Source organism: Sminthopsis crassicaudata, chromosome 2 (assembly GCF_048593235.1).
Source record: "Sminthopsis crassicaudata isolate SCR6 chromosome 2, ASM4859323v1, whole genome shotgun sequence".
NCBI lineage: Eukaryota > Metazoa > Chordata > Mammalia > Dasyuromorphia > Dasyuridae > Sminthopsis > Sminthopsis crassicaudata.
Genome location: NC_133618.1, coordinates 196,794,170 through 196,814,177, shown reverse-complemented (window position 1 = coordinate 196,814,177; position 20,008 = coordinate 196,794,170). Strand labels below are relative to the sequence as shown.

Here is a 20,008-nt window from a genome sequence, read left to right as displayed (position 1 = left end):
CATCTATTATTATGGATAAGATGGAAAAACAGTGATCCACATAAGGAGAATTAGATGAATTCAGAACTAGAATGCTAAACTCAGTTATTAATGGATCAATGACAACTTAGAAGGCAGTCTCCAGTGGGATACCCCAGGGATCTAAGTTCGGCCCTATACTATATATTTTTATCAATGACTTGGATGAAGGCATGCTTTCAAATTTGCAGATGCCGCAAAGCTTGAAGGGATAGCTAGAATATTGAATGACAAAGTCAGGATCCAAAAAAGAAATTAAAATAGAGGCATTATAGCCAAAGCAATAATCCTAAAACCCAAATTTTTTAATTGACCATGTCATTGCCCTGTACAAAAGACTCCAGGGCTCCCATTGCATCTAGGATGAATGTGAATGTTCAAAATGTTATCAGAGATGAGTGGGTCTGTAATCACTATGTGAACTATTCAATATTCACTAACTGTTTGACTTTAAGCAATTTTCACTTAGATTAGATCCCAAAGTTGCTATTCTGAATTATCCAAATCAGGCATTTGGGTTCCTGCAGAAACTCAAAAAGAAAAGTTCTCACTTGGATTCTGTAGATCTGCCCAAATATTACTTTAAACAAGTATAAAGATATAAAATTTCTAAATCCATCAGAGGAAGGTGATGTTCAAAACAGAAATTTTTGATATTTAAACATCCATCCCAAATATGTTTTTAAGAAAAAATACTTAATGCTATTTAATTATAATTCTCAAATTTGGCCTTAAAGAAATGGAAAGATATAGCTCCCTCCCTTCTTTACAGGGATGAAGAATTACAGATGTGATATACTAGACACACTACCAGATTCTGTTATGTTGCTTATTTTTTCTGAGATGCTTTATTTCTTTCTTTTCTATTCTTTGTTACAAAAGATTAGTTGATCTAAGGATCAAGCAAGCAGTTTAAATGATAAGAGAATATATTTAAAAATCAATATAATATGAAATCAAAAAGGAATCAATGAAAAAATTAATTTAATTAATTAAGTTGAGAATCATTGAATACTATTTGGTTGAACTAGAAAGTAAGTGGAGTGATGAACAGTGGATAAAGTAACATGTTACCAATGTTAAGGTATATGTTAAAAGTGGTATAAAAGCCTATATTGTTACAATAGCTTCCTAATTGGTCTCCTCTGCTTTTGTTTCTCCTTCCTCCTCCAATCAATTATAAGCTCTCTTGAAGACAGGAACTACATTTAGCTAGCCTCAAAGCTTAGCAGAGCCTGTCACATGGTAAACACTTATGTGGTATCTGTGGCTATTGTAGTGCTGATTTTTGGTTTTGTTGTTGTTGCTGTTACTGCTGCTGCTGTTGCTGTGGCTGAAACTTGGAGGCAGCTAAGAAGATGCAGTACATAGAAGGCTGAAATGGAGTCAGAAAGATTTTAATTCAAATTCTGACTCAGATACTTATTAGCTGCATGAAATAGGACAGATCCCTTAATTGACCACAGTCTAACTATACCTAACTATATACCTATACTATATCTAACTACAGATGAAGATAATAATAGCGCTTACCTCTCCAAAGGTTGATGTGAGTTTAAAAGGCAATAATAGTTATAAAGCACTTCACAAACTTTAAAATACTACATGAGTGTTAGCTTTTATTATTATTGTCATTTTATTATGCCTCGAAAAAGGTGAATTAAGCATGTATGGAAAGCAAAGGATAATAGATAGTGTGGTACAATGGGGAAAATGCTGGCTTTGAAGTCAAGAGATTCTCTATTAAAATACTCACTAAGGCAACTTGGAAGTTATTGGATGAGTATCAACCTCCCTGGTCTTCAGGGTCCTCGCTCATAAATGAAAGGTTTGGCCTTTTAGTTCCTTCCAGCTCTAAATCTACCTCTCCCGTGCAGCAATCTTCCATCCAAAATGTCAGAAAGAAGTGAGAAAGTCATCACATGTGCTAAGTGGAACCTCCCAAAGGTTTTATATGTGTATAAAGGAAAGAATGGCTCAAGTTGAGATATAGATGGAGTGTAATCTGTACTAGTGGTGTATAACCTCAAATTAGTAACTTCATAGACCCTTATGAGCACTATGCAGTGTTTTTAGCACCCTTCAGAGATCTAAATTCACCTTGTTGGCTTAGAAATGTATATGTGTGTGTGTGTGTGTGTGTGTGTGTGTGTGTATCTTTAGTAATAAAATTGTGTTTAATATATTTGAAGACATAAAATAACAGAAAAAAAAGGAATATTTGAGAAATTATTTTGCCTACTCTAACCCTTCCCTCTCCAAAACTAGGAGCAAAGAACAGAAAAATCTTTGGAGATAAAAAATGGAGTTTTTTCTCAGTTGTTTTTTCCCATATTGCTTTAGGCCTTTGTGAATGCTAGTCCTAGTTTTCCTACTTAATATTGTATGACCTTAGGAAAGTCACTTCCTCCATGAAATTTCAGCTCTCTACTCTTTCAAGTGAGGGAGCTGGAATTAATATTCTTTAAACTCCTTGCAAATCTAACAATCTATCCCTAGATCAAAAGATATGTAATTTTCAATTATGACTTTAGATAAGCACTAATAAAGCCAATATAATGCTAACATTTACAAAAGATATTTTTATTGTTCTCAATGAAAACTAATCCAAGATCAGAATGACTTATCCAAACAAAATGTCTTTGATACTCACCACTGTTGGATTTTATCACTATGTATTACGTTAAAAAGGAAATAATGAAAACAGAAAAGCAGAGCAGAGATTTGAAGTTCAATATTCCTTATTCATAAAACATGTTCAGTTTGAATGCAAATTCATTCTTCCCACACCATATACAAATAATCCAAAAGCTATGTATGGCAAATTACAGAATCTCAGTATTGTAAGAGACCCTCAGAGGACATCTAGCCAAATGCCTAACTAATAGATGCATACCAAATATTTAATCCATAAATATTTTGGACAATAAGAAAAACAGAATTTTAATAGGTTCAGAAACTACTTTTGAATCCATTTTCCTAAATACTTCTCAAACAGCAGGGGAATAAGAAATCTCAAGACCCCAAGAAATAATCACATTGAGATTCCAGTGAAGTCAGATGGACCAGAATGTTAGAAAAAAAGTTCCATAGTTGACTTGATGAATGGAAGGATTTTTTTTTTCTCATTTCTACCTTGTAAATTATTCTTCTCAGATTTAAGAATTGCCAAAACATAAAGAGAAACATTGTAGAACATAGTGGCTGGAGACTAACCTTGGAGGTCAAAAAAATATGGGTCCAGCCCCCTCTCTATAGCACATTCTAGTTGTGTGGAGCGAATAACTTGACATTTAAATGAGTCTCTAGAACTAAATAAGTAGAGAGAATTTTCAGAAGACAAATTTTGTACTGATGAAATCATAATTATCAAACACTACCCCCAAAAAAAATATTTAAAGGAATATGAACATTAATTAGTAATGGTAATACCTGTAAAGAGCTTTTTCCATTGTCATGGTAACTAATGAATTAGCCTAAGAGCAGGTGAAAATGTTCATAGAATCATAGATTTTATGCTGGAAAAGGCTTCAGAGTTCATCTGTCCAGTCTCCTCATTTTACAAATGAAGAACTGGGACCCAGAGAGATTAAGTGACTTATCACACAAACAAGTAACAAAGCCAAGTTTTGAGCCAAGATCTTCAGACTCCAAAATTAGTGTTCTTTTCCATTGCATTATCCTACCTCTCTAAAATAGGGAACCATGCATTCTAAGTCAGTTCCCATTTTGATTTTTATCAAATACTACAATAAAAAAGAAATCAAGAGGCATCTGATTTTATTTTATCCTAGATTCTGGATCCTAACGTTCATGGACACTTAGGAAGTCAATAAAGGAGACTAGCGACAACACATTCAACCCCTTCCTACCATATTTTTGAAAATACAAAAGAAACTTCCCTCAAACTCCTGCCAATAGAGTCACTCCATGCCTCTTTCCTAAAATTTAAGAAATTGAAAAGACCATTGTTTACCATTTTATTCCAATCCAAAGAATTTCAAATAATTCTGAAAACTACTTTTTCCAAGACATTACAAAACAGAAGAATAAAATTTGCTTACATTTTGATGTCCTCGGGAACATTTTGTGTTTCCCAATAGGGCAAAGGTTTAAAGGTCTCCAGTCCTGATGCAACATAATAATGGTGGTCAATCAAGTCACTTGAGCCGTCCACTAGAAATCCATCCATCGTATATAGTCTATAAGCAAAGAAAGAAGAAAAAAGCCAAATCTCATGCTATAATATTCAGTGTAACATACTTTTAATATTCTAGTATTTAGTAGAACTGCAATTTATATAAAGAAAATTATATGTTCTCATAATAGCAGACTTGAAATGGAAGCAATTATATGTTATAGTGACTGTTATTCTATGATAAGGATCCCTCCCCCTCCTGCCCAATGTTATCTCCCAATTTTTAATTATTTTTTAAAAACCCTACAAAGACGAAAAGGCTTTTTGAGGACATTTTTTAAGCTCACTATCAGTGCTCAATAAATGTTAAATAATAATAGCAAAAATTCATATAAATGATCTTGTTATTATTAATACTTGTTTGATAAAGTAAAACAAATTAAAATAACTTTGAGGTACCACTTCACACCTATCAGACTGGTTAATATGCTAGGCAAAGGAAAATGACGAATGTTGAGGGGAAAATTGAAACAGTGCATTTTCAGTAGTTTGTGAAGTCATCTGATCATTCTGGAGATCAATTTGGAAGAATACTCAAAAGGCTATAAGACTCAGCATACCCTATGACTCAGCAATAATACTACAAATCTGTATCCCCAAAGAGTTCAAAGAAAAAGGAAAAGGACCTACACATACAAAAAAAATATTTAAAGCAACTTTTTTTGTGGTGGCAAAGAATTGGAAATTGAGAGGATATTTGGGGAATGACTGAATAATTGCACATGACTGTGATAGAGTACTATTGCTCATAATAAATTAGGGGCGGAGATTAAAAAAACCTGGGAAGACTTATATGAAATTAAGGCAAAATGAATTGAAAACAATGAGGAGAACATTGTACACAGTAACAATAACACTGAAACAATGAGCAATTGTGAATGACTTGGCTATTCTCAGCAATACAATGTAAATACAATGATCCAAAACAATTTTAAAGGAATTGTGATGAAAATGCTAGCTATCTCCAGAGAAAAAAGTGATAGAGTTTGATTGAATATTGAAGCATGCTTTTTTTTTGTACTTTATTGTTCTTGGAGGGGTTGGTCTGTATTTTCTTTTGCAATATGGCTAGTATGGAAATGTTTTTCATGACTGCACATTTCTAATCTATATCAAATTGCTTGTCTTCTCAAGGAGGAGAAGTGGAAGGAAAATTTGAAACTCAAATTTTTTCAAGTGTTAATTTTTTTATTTATATATAATTAAGAAAAATAAAATTGAAATTAGAATTCCAAAAAGTTGTTCAACTTTTAAAATATTTATGTGACAAACTAATTTCTATTAACCATTGATGTACTTATTCATAAAATCTGGTGAAATCGCATCTTTAATTTCATTCAAAAAGTTTCCCCCAATAAATTATTCGTTTATTCACACACTCATTGTAAAAAGGCTTGTACTCATTTGCTGGGTGAAATAGAAAAATGAATATTACCTTTGTAATATGTACCTTTATCAAGGAATGTACCCTTTATGAAAACAAAACTGAAAATACAAGTAACTCTAGAACATGAAGTGCCATAAATACTGTACAAAATATTGTTAGGAATCAAAGGATGAGAATTCACCTCTATTTGGGGGATAATCAGGGAAAGAGTAGCATGTGATCTAAACCTTAAAGAATAAATAAGATTTCAATAGGTAACATGGCAGAAGAAGAAAGAAGAAACACATCAATTTAATTCAATAAACATCTAATAAGCATGAGTCCTGCTTCTGGCACATAATGGTTTTATAACTAAATACAATCTACAACCTTAGACAACTCTCTAAAATTATAAGTTATAGATATGTTACCTATGGGCACTGATGAAGGCAGCATCCACACTGGAAGTTTCCTGCACAAATGAAATTATAGGAGAAATTCCCTAATCTCGTGGACCTTTTACAGAAACATATAAATACAGTACAATACAATACAAACAAAAGATGATGCACTTAATAATTGGAAAAGAGATTAGGAAAGGCCTCCTTGAGCAAATAATGCCTGAGGTAAACTCTGAAATTAAGGATTCTTAGAGGTAGAGAAGGAAAAAAATATTCAGACACAGGGATAACATACTATTCACACACATTCAAATTGCAGCTCACTCAATATGATGGAACTACCTATAATCTTGAGTTGGGAGGAAAGCTGCAGGAAAACCATGCAAATTGGGGAAAGGTTTTCCCAGTCTCTGTAGACTGTCAGTTGCTTCAAAAACGACAACTTCATTCCTCAGTTTTCCATGCTTTTCCCTTCTTTTGCTTCCAAAAGATGCTGGAGCAAGAGGAAAAAGAAGAAACCACTCAAGTAACTTGGCCATCCCCTGCAGTCCAGAACACCTCTATAATTCTCTTTCAGATGCTCTCCATGGTACTGCCTCATCTTCTCCAGTTAACTGATGAAAATATCTTTTTGGTAAAGCCATTTTTGTTATAGTCATATGGATTGCTTTCTATCCTTCTTCCCACTCTCAGGAGAACTTAAGTCTACTCCTTCCCAGGTAGGGAAAAATCAAAGCATTTTGTTCTCCTTTGACTCCTCTGATCACTTTTGTTTTCCATGATGCAGATCATGCCAAATGACTCTGAACCTCTGGTTGGTATGCATGAAAAAAGCAAAACGGTTAAATTTTACATTTTAAAAGACTGCATGTCACTATTCCTTAAACTCTACTACTTATGCTTCATGTCAAAGTGAAGGGTTGGAGTGCAGAATATAGCTGGGTGGGGGGGTAATAGCTAATTAGGTTGTTCTATATTTTAGGGAAAGAGGAAGGTCTTGATTGACAGAAGCCCTGTATAAAGTTTTGAAAGTATCTTGATTATTAATTTTTAATTGTTTAGCTAAGTTTGCAGTTGAAAAAATTGAGACAGTAAGATACAACTAAAAAGATTTTTCTATATTTTAGGGAAAAGGGAAGGATTTGATTAACAATATCCCTTTATAAAGTTTTATTTTTAAGTAATTAAATTGTTGGGGGGGGTTGAATTGTTGTTATTTAACTGTTTTATTTTTAGATAGGTGAATAAAAATATTTCAAATGTTTAAAAATAAGATAATATGGATGCATGTTGTAATGATATGTCTTATACATACCTATGGTTTCAGATTTTGGGGACAGTCTTTACAAAGACCCAAAGGTTGTAAATGGGAATTTTTGGATTTTTGCACTGACAACAAATAACTAATTATGAATGAGTTACATTGTTCTTTATGTCTTCATTTCCTTATCTCTAAAATGAGGGTGTTGACCTAATTTAGGGAACTGAACATTTTCAGATGAATCATCATCTAGAGCTGTCCAAAAAGTGTAATGGGATGCTTCAGAAAGTAACAGATTGTAGGGCAGCTAGATAAGGCAATAGAGCACCACCCATGGAATCAGGAGGATTTGAGTTCAAATCTGGCCTCAGACACTTGACACTTACTAATTGTGTGGCACTGGAAATCACTTTAAATCAACCTTCTTAAAAAAAAAAATAATAATAATAATAATGATGATGATGATGATGGTTTGCTACCCAAAATCTCCTTAGAATTCTTCAAAGGATCTAGAGGGAAAGGAAGTTAATCTAGCTGAAATAGCAAGGTTCCCTGAATAGGAGACAATCAGATAACCACGGATGGATAAAAATAATAATAACTATTGTTATTATTACCAGCATTTATACAGTGCCTTAAGATTTGCAAAACATCATTTATTCCAACTCCTCTCAATCCCTGGTAGAGAAAATTCAGGAGTCTGAGTAATACCCCAAACTAAAAATCCTTGGAATAGCAAGGTCACTTCCACCTTGGTCCTGCTTCCAATTTAGTCCTTATGGCCATCATCAAGTGGAGAAATTTTTGTGGATGAAGCACCAACCAACTGCCGCTGACAGACAGGTGAAAGCATAAGATGCCTGGGAGCAGCAGCACCTCAAGACCATTAGCTCTACTTTTAGTATAGCCCTTGCAGCCAATCTGGAGAATCAACCCTTGTAGAAATTGTGCCCTGACAACCTTTTTTTCCTTGGCAAGTGCTGCAACCCCCTTTCCTTGGGCAGCCACACCTAAAGAAGAAACAGATGGGACTTTCTTCACACAAAGTCCTTTGTACTTTAAATGATTTAACATCAGAAAATTATATGGATTTATTAATGGACATGATATTCAAAAAAATACATTATCATCTGAGCCCAATTTGTGGTGCTCATTGAGTACAGAAGCTGTCTTGCTTTTCTATTTGTATACACAATGTTTAAAGCAGTGCTTTGTACATAATAAATTATTTTTCATTCATTCAAGCAGAAATTGGATGGCCCTTTGCCAGGTAAATTATACAAGGGATTCCTTTTGTTTATAGATGGAATAAATAAACTACTGAAGTGCCTTCCATCAAATTCTATTATTCTATAATTCTGTGATTCTGGCATCAGAATATAGAAGTCTTTGAAAGCCAGGAAAAGGAGCTTATATTTTATTTGGGAGGCATTAGGGAGCCACTGAAGATTTTTTTAGTGTGATGAGAGGAAGAATGATATGATCCAAAATTTCCTAAGACTTAGCACTTCCTAGCAGTGTGACCCTAGGCAAGTCACTTAATCCCAATTGCCCCATCAAAAAAGAAGAAGAAGAAGAAGAAGAAGAAGAAGAAGAAGAAGAAGAAGAAGAAGAAGAAGAAGAAGAAGAAGAAGAAGAAGAAGAAGAAGATTAATCTGACAGTTATGTGAAGGATGGAGAGGAACAAGATTGGAGTCAGGAGATTGTTACAATAATCAGAAAAGGGATATCATAATACTATGAAAAAGTATCAAGAGAACTCAGGAAAATCAGTTTTTTAATCTTAATACCTACCTTTCCTGTTTTTTTTTTTTCAATTAATTTATTTCCTCATTTACCTATGCCTAAAGTTCCTCCTCCCAGATTTCAAATGTGTATTATAAGCAGCATCACTGTCCTTGGAAACTCTCAGGTTCTTTAACGTTCTCTTCTAAGAATGCTAGCCATAGAGTCAGGAGACCAAGCTTTAGATCCTGGTACTGACACTAGCTAAGAGATAATGAACAAATTACTTTATTTCTCTGTGTCTTAGTTTCCTTACCTCTAAAGAGAGGATGTTGACCTAGACAACTTTTTTCCAAAAAATTCAGGACCTGTGATTTCATTTTCTGTGGGAAATTCCTAGCCAAGAGATAAAACCCAAATTCAAGTCTAGATGTATGATCACTACTATATTTCACTTTTCTTTGTGTCTTAGGAATTATTCGTGAAAGCTCAAAATATATATATATATATATATATATATACATATATATATATGTGTGTGTGTGTGTGTGTGTGTGTATATATATATGTGTGTATATATATATATATATGTATATATATATATATGTGTGTGTGTGTGTGTATATATGTGTGTATATATATATATGTGTGTATGTATATATGTATATATATATGTTAAATTGATGGAAATTTTGATTGTAAATCAATTTTGTCTCTTTCTCTTTTATCCTTAGGAGGATCTTGCAAGACAAAAATGAAGATAAATATCATTAATTGCTTTGGAGACTGATTTGAAAGAAATAGAAAGCTAATTCAAGAAATTCAAGAAAAAATAGTTATATATATATAATATATGTATATATATTATACACACACACACACACACACACACACAGAGAAGTAGTCAAGAATATATTGTATTTATTCTATATAACAAGAAAGAACTTAGCAAAAGTTCCAGATAAAAATCTCACTTTATATAGGCAGCTTTTCCAAATGCCTTTAGTTCTAATGTCCCTCACTTTGAAATAAACCCCAATTTATCCTGTATTATAGTTTGTGTGTTATCTCTCTCAGACTGTAATTCCTTAAGAGCAGGGATTGTCTTTTACCTTTCTTTGTAACCCCAGCACTTAGTAAAATGCTGGAATATAGTAAACAACAAATGTTTATTGACTAATTGACCAATCTAAATTAGATGATGAAAATATTTTAATCTATGTAAGAGAGTCTTTCTTGGACCGTAAAGACAATTACTCTGACCTTTGAGTTGCCCTGCAGGATTATTACTTTCCTTACCTTCGCACACCCCCTGAGGTGGGTTGAACTTTTTCTCCAATCATGGCCAGGACATTATCCCAATCACATAGAGTGAATCTGGGTATAACTAATTTTGCAGGTGGAATGAATAGATTCCCATTTGTGAAAACACTGTCAAAAGACAAAAATATTCACATGTATCAAGAGGGCATACTTTGAAGAAAAGGAGGAAATTGTGACTCTGAGAAGAAAAAATTAAATATTCCAACTATAGAACTGTATAAAGTTATTGTATTATATCAATTGGTAATATTCTGCCATGGAATCTCTCAAAGAGATTTTTTCAATATTATGATTTTTAAACCTAAACTTTTAATCTAATTTTCCATAAAATATAAAATGCCTATACATACAACAACATTTTCAGTTGGCATGATGAGTGAGTCAGAAGTAAATTCTGTCTACTTGAAGAGCACAAGAAAAATTCAGTCCTCAAAAATGCAGTTCCTTAACATTTCTATGATGCCAAGATACCCTCACACTCCCTGAGGAAATAATGTGCCATCCTTTAAAAAATAATAATAATGGAATTCATTGGCTTCCCTGACATCATTTTTGAAAGCAGTTTCTGCTTGACCTTGATAGGTCTATTGACTTATTCCTTCCTTTTCTTGGATACTTGAATTAATAGGTTTTATTTTTGTACAAATTCTAAGTAATAACACTGTCCTCTCTACCTGCTACATCATATCCTGGTACTCAACACTGCCTGAAAAAGGCATACCATTTCTGCCTTCTCATAATATCATAAAGAGAACTAGAAGATATATTAGAGGTCATATAATCTAATCCCTTCATTTTATTGATGAAGAAATTGAGGTACCAAGGAAATGAAGTAATTTGTTCAAGAATTACACAGGTAGTCAGTAGTAAATCCAGGATTTCAAACCAGATCTTCTGACCTCTAGGTTCAGTATACTGTCCAAAGTGCCACTCTGCCTCTTCCCACAAATGACATAAAAAGAGGTTTGCATAATTCTTAAATGTCTACTGAGTTCATAAATTTGGCTTCAAAAATATGGCTTTTCAAGGGCTTTCTGATATCCATTTATCATTTTTGTACCTACTCATCCTTATTTGAAGCTAAATTTCCTAACTTCCTGAAAATATAGCTTATGGCAATCACAAATTCTTTTCTCTGTCCAATATTGATATATAAGAATACAAGAAAAGTCTATGATTTGTCACAACAGGAAACATCTCTTGTGGGAACATAGATTCCAATGACAATTCCAATCTATCTATGACTATTAGTAGATAAGACATAGAAAATCATGTCAGTTATTGAGAGGTTTAGTGACCTTTCCAGGGTCACACACAGTTAGTAAATATCTTCAGTAGAATTTGAGCCCAAGTTATTCCTTTTGCTAAGTTCAATACTCAATCCATTCTAACTCCAACATCCATCCTAACTATAACATAACTATGGTGAATTCAGATTTGAAAATTTTTAAAAAACCAAAATTTTCATTTAAACAGTTATTGCCACTAAATCAAATTATTTATTCCTTACTTATGCCAACCATCCATCCTAGGATCACAGAGATAGAAGGAATCTTAGAGTCTTATCCCCTCACTTTAAAGGGAAGGAAACCAAAGTAGCCTGGTTAAAACCATATTTATATCAAATAACTTAACTGCAAGTTGAACCAATGTCTCAAACTTATGTCTGATCATTTCTAAAATATCACTATAAGACCATAATACCACATCCATAACAGTACTCTATTAGCATATGCTTGGAAAATGGCCCTTCTCATTATTCTGTGCTGGCTAGATCTTTTGGTGTATACAGATAAGTGTGGGAGGGATCAGGGGGTGGAGTAAAACAAGCCAGAGTCACTTTGGAAGAGAACGAGAAGGGAGGTTGGTGGGTGGAGAGCTTGTGGCGGTTTAGTCCATCTCATTTGCTTCTCCCCCTAAAGACCAAGGACTTTTGCTGATCCTGACTCTGGCTGAATCTGGGGTCAACAGGGAGCCAACTTGGTCTTCACAGTGGACAACTTTGATTATGTTAAATTAAAAAGGTTTTACTCAAATAAAACCAATGTAGCCAAGATTAGAATGAAAGCTGAAGGGAAAATGTTTATAGCTAGTGTTTCTGAGAAAGGCCTCATTTCTGAGTCAAATTTATAAGAATACAAGTCATTCTCCAATTGGTGGTCAAAAGTTATGAACAATTATCAGGTAAAGAAATTAATCTGTAGTCATATAAAATGCTCTAGATTACTATTGATTAGAGAAATGCAAATTAAAACAACTTTGAGGCACCATACCTCATACCTCTCAGATTGGCTAAGATGACAGGAAAAGATAATGGTTAACTATTGGAGGGGATATAGGAAAACTAGGGCATAATGCATATTGTTGGCAGAGTTATAAAATAATCCAGCTATTCTGGAGAGTAATTTGGAACTATGGCCAAAGGTTTACAAAACTATGCTTATTCTTTGATCTATTAGTGCCACTATTGGGTCTGTATCTTAAAATAATCATAAAAGAGAGAAAAGAACCCACATGTGCAAAAATGTTTGTAGGAGCTCTTTGTGTGGTAGCAAAGAATGAATAGGTACCCATCAATTGGAAAATGATTGGATAAGTTATAGTATATGAAAGTAATAGAATATTATTGTTCTATTAAAAAATGATGAACAAACTGATATTTTTTTAAAAATGGAAAGATTTATATGATGCTGAGCAAAAACAAGCAAAACCAGGAAAACACTGTACCCAGCAACAGTTGGGAGATGATCAACAAGGACAGACTTGGTTCTTCTCAGCAATTCAATCATCCAAGGCAATTCTAATAAACTTTGAATGGAATCCACATCCAGAGAGAGAACTATGGAGACCGAATATAAATTAACACATGCTATGTTCACCTTTTTCCTTTTTTCTTCCATTTTTTTCCTCTCATGATTTTCCCCCCTTTTGTTCTGATTTTTGTCTCCCAATGTGATTCATAAGAAAATATGCAAAAAAAATTAATGTATATGTATAAGCTCACCCAAAAAAAATGTTTTTACATGTAACTGGAGACAATAAAAACTAAATAATTAAATAAAAATTAATATATGAACAAAAGGAACATCTGTTCCTGTTTCTTTTTAAAATATTTTAAAATAAATATTGACATCTTTTGTTTTGTAACCTAGATTTTCCTAATTTTTCTGTCCCTTAACTGCTCCCCTGAGAATCATCTCATAATAATTTTGTTTTTTAAAGGGAAAAAAAAAAGGAAGCAGGAAAAAAAAAAATCAGTAAAGTGGATCAATACAGTGAAAAAAAAATGATGTTTCATGTAATGTTCCATATTCATGGACTCCAACCCCTGCAAAACAGCAGAATAATCTTTTCATGTCTCTTCTTTGAAGTCAATCTTATATACTTTACAATTTTCCAGCATTCAGTTTCACTTGTTTTGTGATTGATTCTCTTTCCATTTACATTGTTATAGACATTGTGTACATTGTTTTTTCTGACTCTGGTTACTTTCTTTTGTATCCATTCAAGTCTTTTCATGCATCTTTGTGTTCATCATGTGTCAAGTCTTACCATACAGAAAGCTTCCATAACATTCATATACTACAATTTATTTCTGAATTGATGGGCATCTACTTTCTTTTACATTCTTTGCTACCACAAAAAGTGATTCACCAAGTATTTTGACATATATGGTGACTTTCTTTTTAATGATGACTTCCTTTGGATGATCTTTTTAGTAATGACACCTTTGGATCAAAAGGTATGAATATGTTTAGTCTGCATAATACTAAATTGTTTTCTGGTATTTTAACCCTTCTTTTGCTATTATAGATAGAATTTACAAATGAGAACACATAGAAGCACAATGTAAATGTTAGCCATTCTTATTCCTGCAGATAATGGAATTTGAGCTGAGGCTTAAAGTGACAAAAAAACAAATAGCCAACTGCACTAGGCCTGGGGGATAGCCAGCACAAGAGGCTAGAGATAAGATATTGAGTATCATGTATAAGAAACAGCAATTAACCTCTATTTGACATTTACAGAGCTCATATAGAATAAGAATAAGAAAATAATAAGAATAAGAAATAAGGAATAAGAAAAGCAGGAAGATAAGAAGATGCTAGATTGTAAAGATTTTTAAAAGACAAATAGGGCACTTTCTATTTGATCCAAAGAGTAAGAGAAAGGGCTAGAAATGTACTGAGTGAAAGGGGGAAGGGGAGGGACATGGGCAAACCTACACTTAAAGAAAATATTTTGATAGCTGAGTGAAGAATGAATCTAAGAGGGGAAAGAGTTCAGACAGAGACCAATTAGGATGCTATTGTAATAGTTCAAACAAGAGATGAGGACCTGAGCCAAAACAGCAGCTATATAAGTGGAAAGAAGGCACATATCATAGATGATGTGAAGGCAGAAATGACAAGATATGGCAGTAGATTGGATATATGGGCCAAGTGTGAATGAGGAAGACAAGATGACACTTAAATTGAAAGCCTGAATAGACTAGGAGAATGATGGTACCCTAAACAGAAATAGGGAAGTTCAAAGAAAAAAATTTAGGGGAAAAGATAATTTTGTTTTGGGATATGTTGAATTTGAGATGTCTTTGAAACATCCAGTTCAAGAGAAAAAGGTAAGTGTGTCAACCAGACTGGAGGTCAGAATGTGGAAAGCTTTGAATGGTAGGGTTGTGACTATGTATCTTATCTTATTCCCAGTGTGGTACCATTAAGTTTTTTGCATAGTCGCATGACAAAATGAGAACACTGTTAGGAAGTTTACTCATGCAGTAATTTGAAAGATGGATTTGAATGGGATTGTCCTAGAAGCAAGAAGACCAATTAAGAAGCTATTAGGAATCTAAGCAAAAAATAATGAGGGTCTCAACTAGGGTAGATACATCAGGAGTGAGAAAGAGAGAATGGATTTGAAACATATTGCACAGGCAGAATCAGTAAGACATTTCAATTGATTAGATGTGAAAACAGAAATGACTCTGAGGCCTGTGAGCCTGGAAGACTGTAAAGATGGATAGTGGTACCATCAGTAGAAAAAAATTGGGGGGAGAGTCAGACTTTAGGGAGAAAGGTAATGAGTTCAGTTTTGAGTACTCTGACCTTCACATGCCAGTGAGTCACCTAATGGAGAGAATTAGCAGTTAAAAATACAGACCTGGTGATTTCAGAAGGTAGCATAGTATAGAAAAAAGCATTGGTTTTGAAGTCAGAGGTTCTGGCCTTGAATCTCAGCTTTGCCATTTACTAACTGTGATAACTTGGGTTGAAATTAGTCATCTCACCTGAGGCTCAGTTTGCTCACCTGTAAAATAAATGAAGTTGGACTAGTTGGCCTATTCCATTTCTAAATCCTGTAATTCTACGATGTAATAATCAATGTATCAAAGCTACAGGAGTAAATAAGATTATAAAAGATGACAAAGAGACAAAAAAGAACTATGGGCAAAACCATAGCATACTGCTATATCTAAAATATAGGAGAAAAAAAATTTTTAATTGACAAAAAAAAAAATGGAGGAGGTACTGTCAGGGAAACAGGAAAATAAAGAGAGCACACTGCCATGGAGAAGAGAAACAGCAAGAAAAAATATCCAAGAAAGAAAAGAAAGTCAACACTGTCAAATGCCACAGAAAGAACAAGTCAATTCACTTTATGGAAGCTGTATTTTGCCCTGCTGTAATGTCAAAAAGATGATTCTGAATGATTTACAGGTCAGGGCTACCTCAAGTTTCTTATCCTAACAGCAGATTTCTTATCCAACAAATTTGGTGAGGGGAAAATGGTATATGAGACCCGAAATGAACAAGCACATATGGAAATAGGCAGCCACTTCTAGCTGTCCTGTGTCACAGATGACTATTGATTGAAAAACAGAAGATGGGAAAAGTCAGTGCTCTGTTACTATCAAAATAGAAGAGACAGATTACAAATTAGAGATGTTAAATCAGCATGGTTGCTCTATATCTATCCATTCACATCCTTCACTAGGACCTGGCTCTTGACTAAAGTGGTGCAGGAAAGTGGAGCACAGAATTTGGTTGTGACTACTTAGCTTGAATGAGCCATCACGGTCTCTCTTTGAGTTTACTCAACTTTCAAAAACTAGTTTGTATGAGGGTTTAGTGCCACCAAGAGATAAAGGCTTTAGTTATTAAATACCAAGGTAAGCTTAAAAAAAAAAAAAAAGCATCTGCTAGACATTCAGGAGATTTTGGTTGTTACCTAAATTCTGTCAGCAATTGGATGTCATAGTAGATAGAGTGCTTGGGCAGTAGTCAGAAAGACTCATCTTCCTGAATTCAAATATGCCCTAAAGGGGCAGCTAGGTGGCGCAGTGGATAGAGCACCAGCCTTGAATTCAGGAGGACCTGAGTTCAAATTTGATCTCAGACACTTAACATTTCCTAGCTGTGTGACCCTGGCCAAGTCACTTAACCCCAGCCTCAGGAAAAAAAAAAAATGGCCTAAACACTTACTGTGTCACTCAGCCCTATTTGCCTCAACTTCCTGATCTATAAAATGAACTGGGAAGAAAATGGCAAACCTCTCCAATAACTTGCCAAGAAAACCCCAAACAGGGTCATGAAAAATCAGACACAAAATTGACATTCTGGTCTCCATTTCCCATCTGTAAAACGGCAAATATACAATATTTACGTTCTTTACTTAACCAAAGTGTTTTGAGGATAAAGCTAATTACATAAATAATAGCTAGAATGTTTAAAGAAAAATGTATATTTAAATGTTAATCAAAATGAAAGTTGTTATACATGTATTATTGTAATGCTAGTTTTATTAAAATAAAAATATAGGTTGAGGGAAAGCTTCCTCTGAGCTATGATTTTCAAGTAATGTCGATCAAAGCTAAAAGCAATTTAAGCTGACATTTCATCTTGGTCTTGACCATTATTCATTTTTAAAATGAGAATGAATAAGTGAATTAATGAATGGGTGGATGGATGAAAAATCATGTTTTAAATGTTTATCAAGGTCCTTTTATTATTTGAACCAGTATCTATTAAGAAATTCTGGCAGAGTTCCAATGGTCTTGTGATGGAGAAGGCAGTCTGCACTGAAGAGAAGACTATGGGAACTGAGTGTGGATCACAACATATTATTTTCATTTTTTTGATGTTGTTTCCTTGCATTTTGTTTTCTTAATTTTTATCCTTTGTGATCTAATTTTTCTTGTGCAGCATGATAATTGTGGAAATATATATAGAAAAATTGCACATGTTTAACATATATTGGATTATCACATGCCCTCTAGGGGAGATGATGGTGGGGAAGGGAAGGAGAAAAAAATTGAAACACAAGGTTTTTCAAGGATGAATGTTGAAAATTTTGAAAATAAAAACATTTAAAAAAAAAAAGAAAAAGAAAAAGAAATTCTGGCAGCAAGCAGCACTTTAGATATCTTTTTCCACCCGTAATATAGGCAACTTCAGTTGCTTTCCCTCTATTGATTATTCCAATTTATCCTGTGTAAATCTTGTGTGTTCAGAGATGTTTTCATGCTGTCTCCCCCATTAGATTGTAAGCTTCCTTGAGAATGGGAATTGTTTTTTGCATTTCTTTGTATCCCCAGAACTTGGCATAGTGTCTAATGCATAGTAGTCCCTCCATAAATATTTGTTTAAGAAAATGACTGATAAGAAACTGAAAAAGCCCAGGCGAAACTGAAAAAGCCCAGGCCAAACTACTTACTGTGACATATGTAGTCTAAAGGAAAGGATAAGTGTTTCTGGAGATTTAAATAGCCAAAATATGGAATCATATGTTATATATCTTTATTTTTTAAACCACACAGTGGTTTCAACAGTGTATAAAACTCTTAAGGAAGAACTTCTTCTACTAACATAGGTCATACATTTGTATCTTCTTTAACAACTTTTCATCAAGAGCTTTCTAGGAAACTAAAGGATTGAGAAAAATTGCCTAAGGTTACATGATTAGTATGTATTATAAACAAGATCTGAACACAGATCTTTCTGATTCAGAGTAGCTCTCTATCCACATCACTTTGTATTCCTTTTATAGCATCATGCTACAACCAGTGTGGTACAGCCAGTATAGACAGCTAGCCTTAGAATTTAAAAGACCTGTGTTCAAATTCCACTTTCAAAACCTCTAACCAAAATTAAGTTGCTGAACACTGCCTTAAGAAGTTCTCCAAGACTATAAGTTAAAAAGGAGGTGCTAATTAGCATCAGCAGAAGAATTTCCACCCAGGGAATTTACCCACACCAGTGTCACCACTGATATCAAGATATCTTATAAGGAACTTTTTTAAAAAGTACTTCCATAACTATTATTTCATCTTTTTCAACAACTTTGGATAGGAATTATCCATTTGACAGGTGGAAAAAAATGGGGTCTAGAGGGTAAATAAATTGCCTGAGGTCATACAAATAATCTTTTTCAATCTTATAGTACATAGTTCAGACAAATTAAACTATGACAATTTACAACCCAAAACAAGCCAGTGTTGTCATTTCGACAATTACCTCACCATTAGGTTTCACTTTTGCCTAGACTCCTGCCTTAACACATGACCTAAGTCAACGCATTTCTGTTAGTGAAGTTTTCTGTGTATAAAGCAGAAGCAATAATTCTGCATCCCTCTTAATGTTTTAGCTTATTATAACCAGCTTGGGGTTGTATACTTAAGATGTTAACTCTTGAAAATGAAAGAAATTGTATTTGTATGGCTATTTGGGTCCATCTAGTGGAATTTTCAGGGCACTTTTATAAAGCAAGAACCACACAATATAACAGCTCATAATTTATGTGTTGGGGGGCAGCTTATGAGGGAAAGAACTTCAATCATGCAATAATGCATTATAAGTGCCTTCAGATTGTCGATGTCTTCAGATTTTATGCATAAAAATGAGGAATCATAAACATGTTAACTTGTGAGCAAAACCCCACAGTTTGTTTCAAAAGTTTCAATGTTTATTCTCAATAAGAAAAGAATCTTTTTTTAATTCATTAAGAAAATTTTCTGTATTCCCCAACAGGATATTAATCTCTTGAGGGTAAGGACTATGTTTTGAATTTGTTGTTGTTATTTTTGCATCACCAGAACATACCAGAGTGCTTTGCACATAATAGGCACTTAACAATAGTTAAGACTAGTTTGAATTTGTTTTAGAATGACTTGGTGTTTTTGCACATCCAAGGGTTCTATAATCAGATCTTTTACACATAAGGAAACATTTCCTTTATTTAGCATAACTAGTGATATTTGACAATAAAATTTTTCTGCTATACAATTGACTGATTCACAGAGCAGATCGATATTTTCAGTCTTATATAAATCTTTTCAAAAATCTGATTTCACTAAACTTTGAACTCGGTATTTCAAGAAGAGAATCCATTTTCTATAAATACTTCTCATATTTGTCAGTCTTTCTACTCACAAGGCTATACCATCTTAATTCAAGCAAAGAATGATGCAAAGACATGAATGTCCAGAAAGATGGTGTTGTCCTTGACAGGAAAAGAAAAGTTCAGAAGAATTGTAGATTTAGGGGAAAGATAATGAGTTATGTTTTGGATCCATTGAGTTTTAGAGGCCTATGAAATATCCAGATGGATATTTTCAATTGGCATTTGCTGATATAGGGCCTGAACCTAAGAAAAAATAACAAGGTTGGCTAAAACAAACTAGGACATCTCTGAAGATAGATGGTGTTTCAACTCCTGTG

General features: G+C 33.7%; 1 protein-coding gene across 5 annotated transcripts in view; it reads right to left on the bottom strand.

The window, feature by feature from the left end:
* The window catches only part of DCDC2C (doublecortin domain containing 2C), a 173,926-nt gene that overhangs the window by 119,160 nt on the left and 34,758 nt on the right, over positions 1–20,008 (bottom strand). For 4 of the 5 annotated variants that reach the window (XM_074288066.1, XM_074288067.1, XM_074288068.1 and 1 more), the window contains 2 exons: positions 10,269–10,400; positions 4,083–4,220 (listed from right to left, as the gene is read on the bottom strand). In XM_074288066.1, coding sequence (XP_074144167.1) covers positions 4,083–4,220; positions 10,269–10,400 — 270 coding nt within the window. The remainder of the gene's footprint in view (positions 1–4,082; positions 4,221–10,268; positions 10,401–20,008) is intronic. The other variant, XM_074288069.1, reaches the window with a different exon arrangement.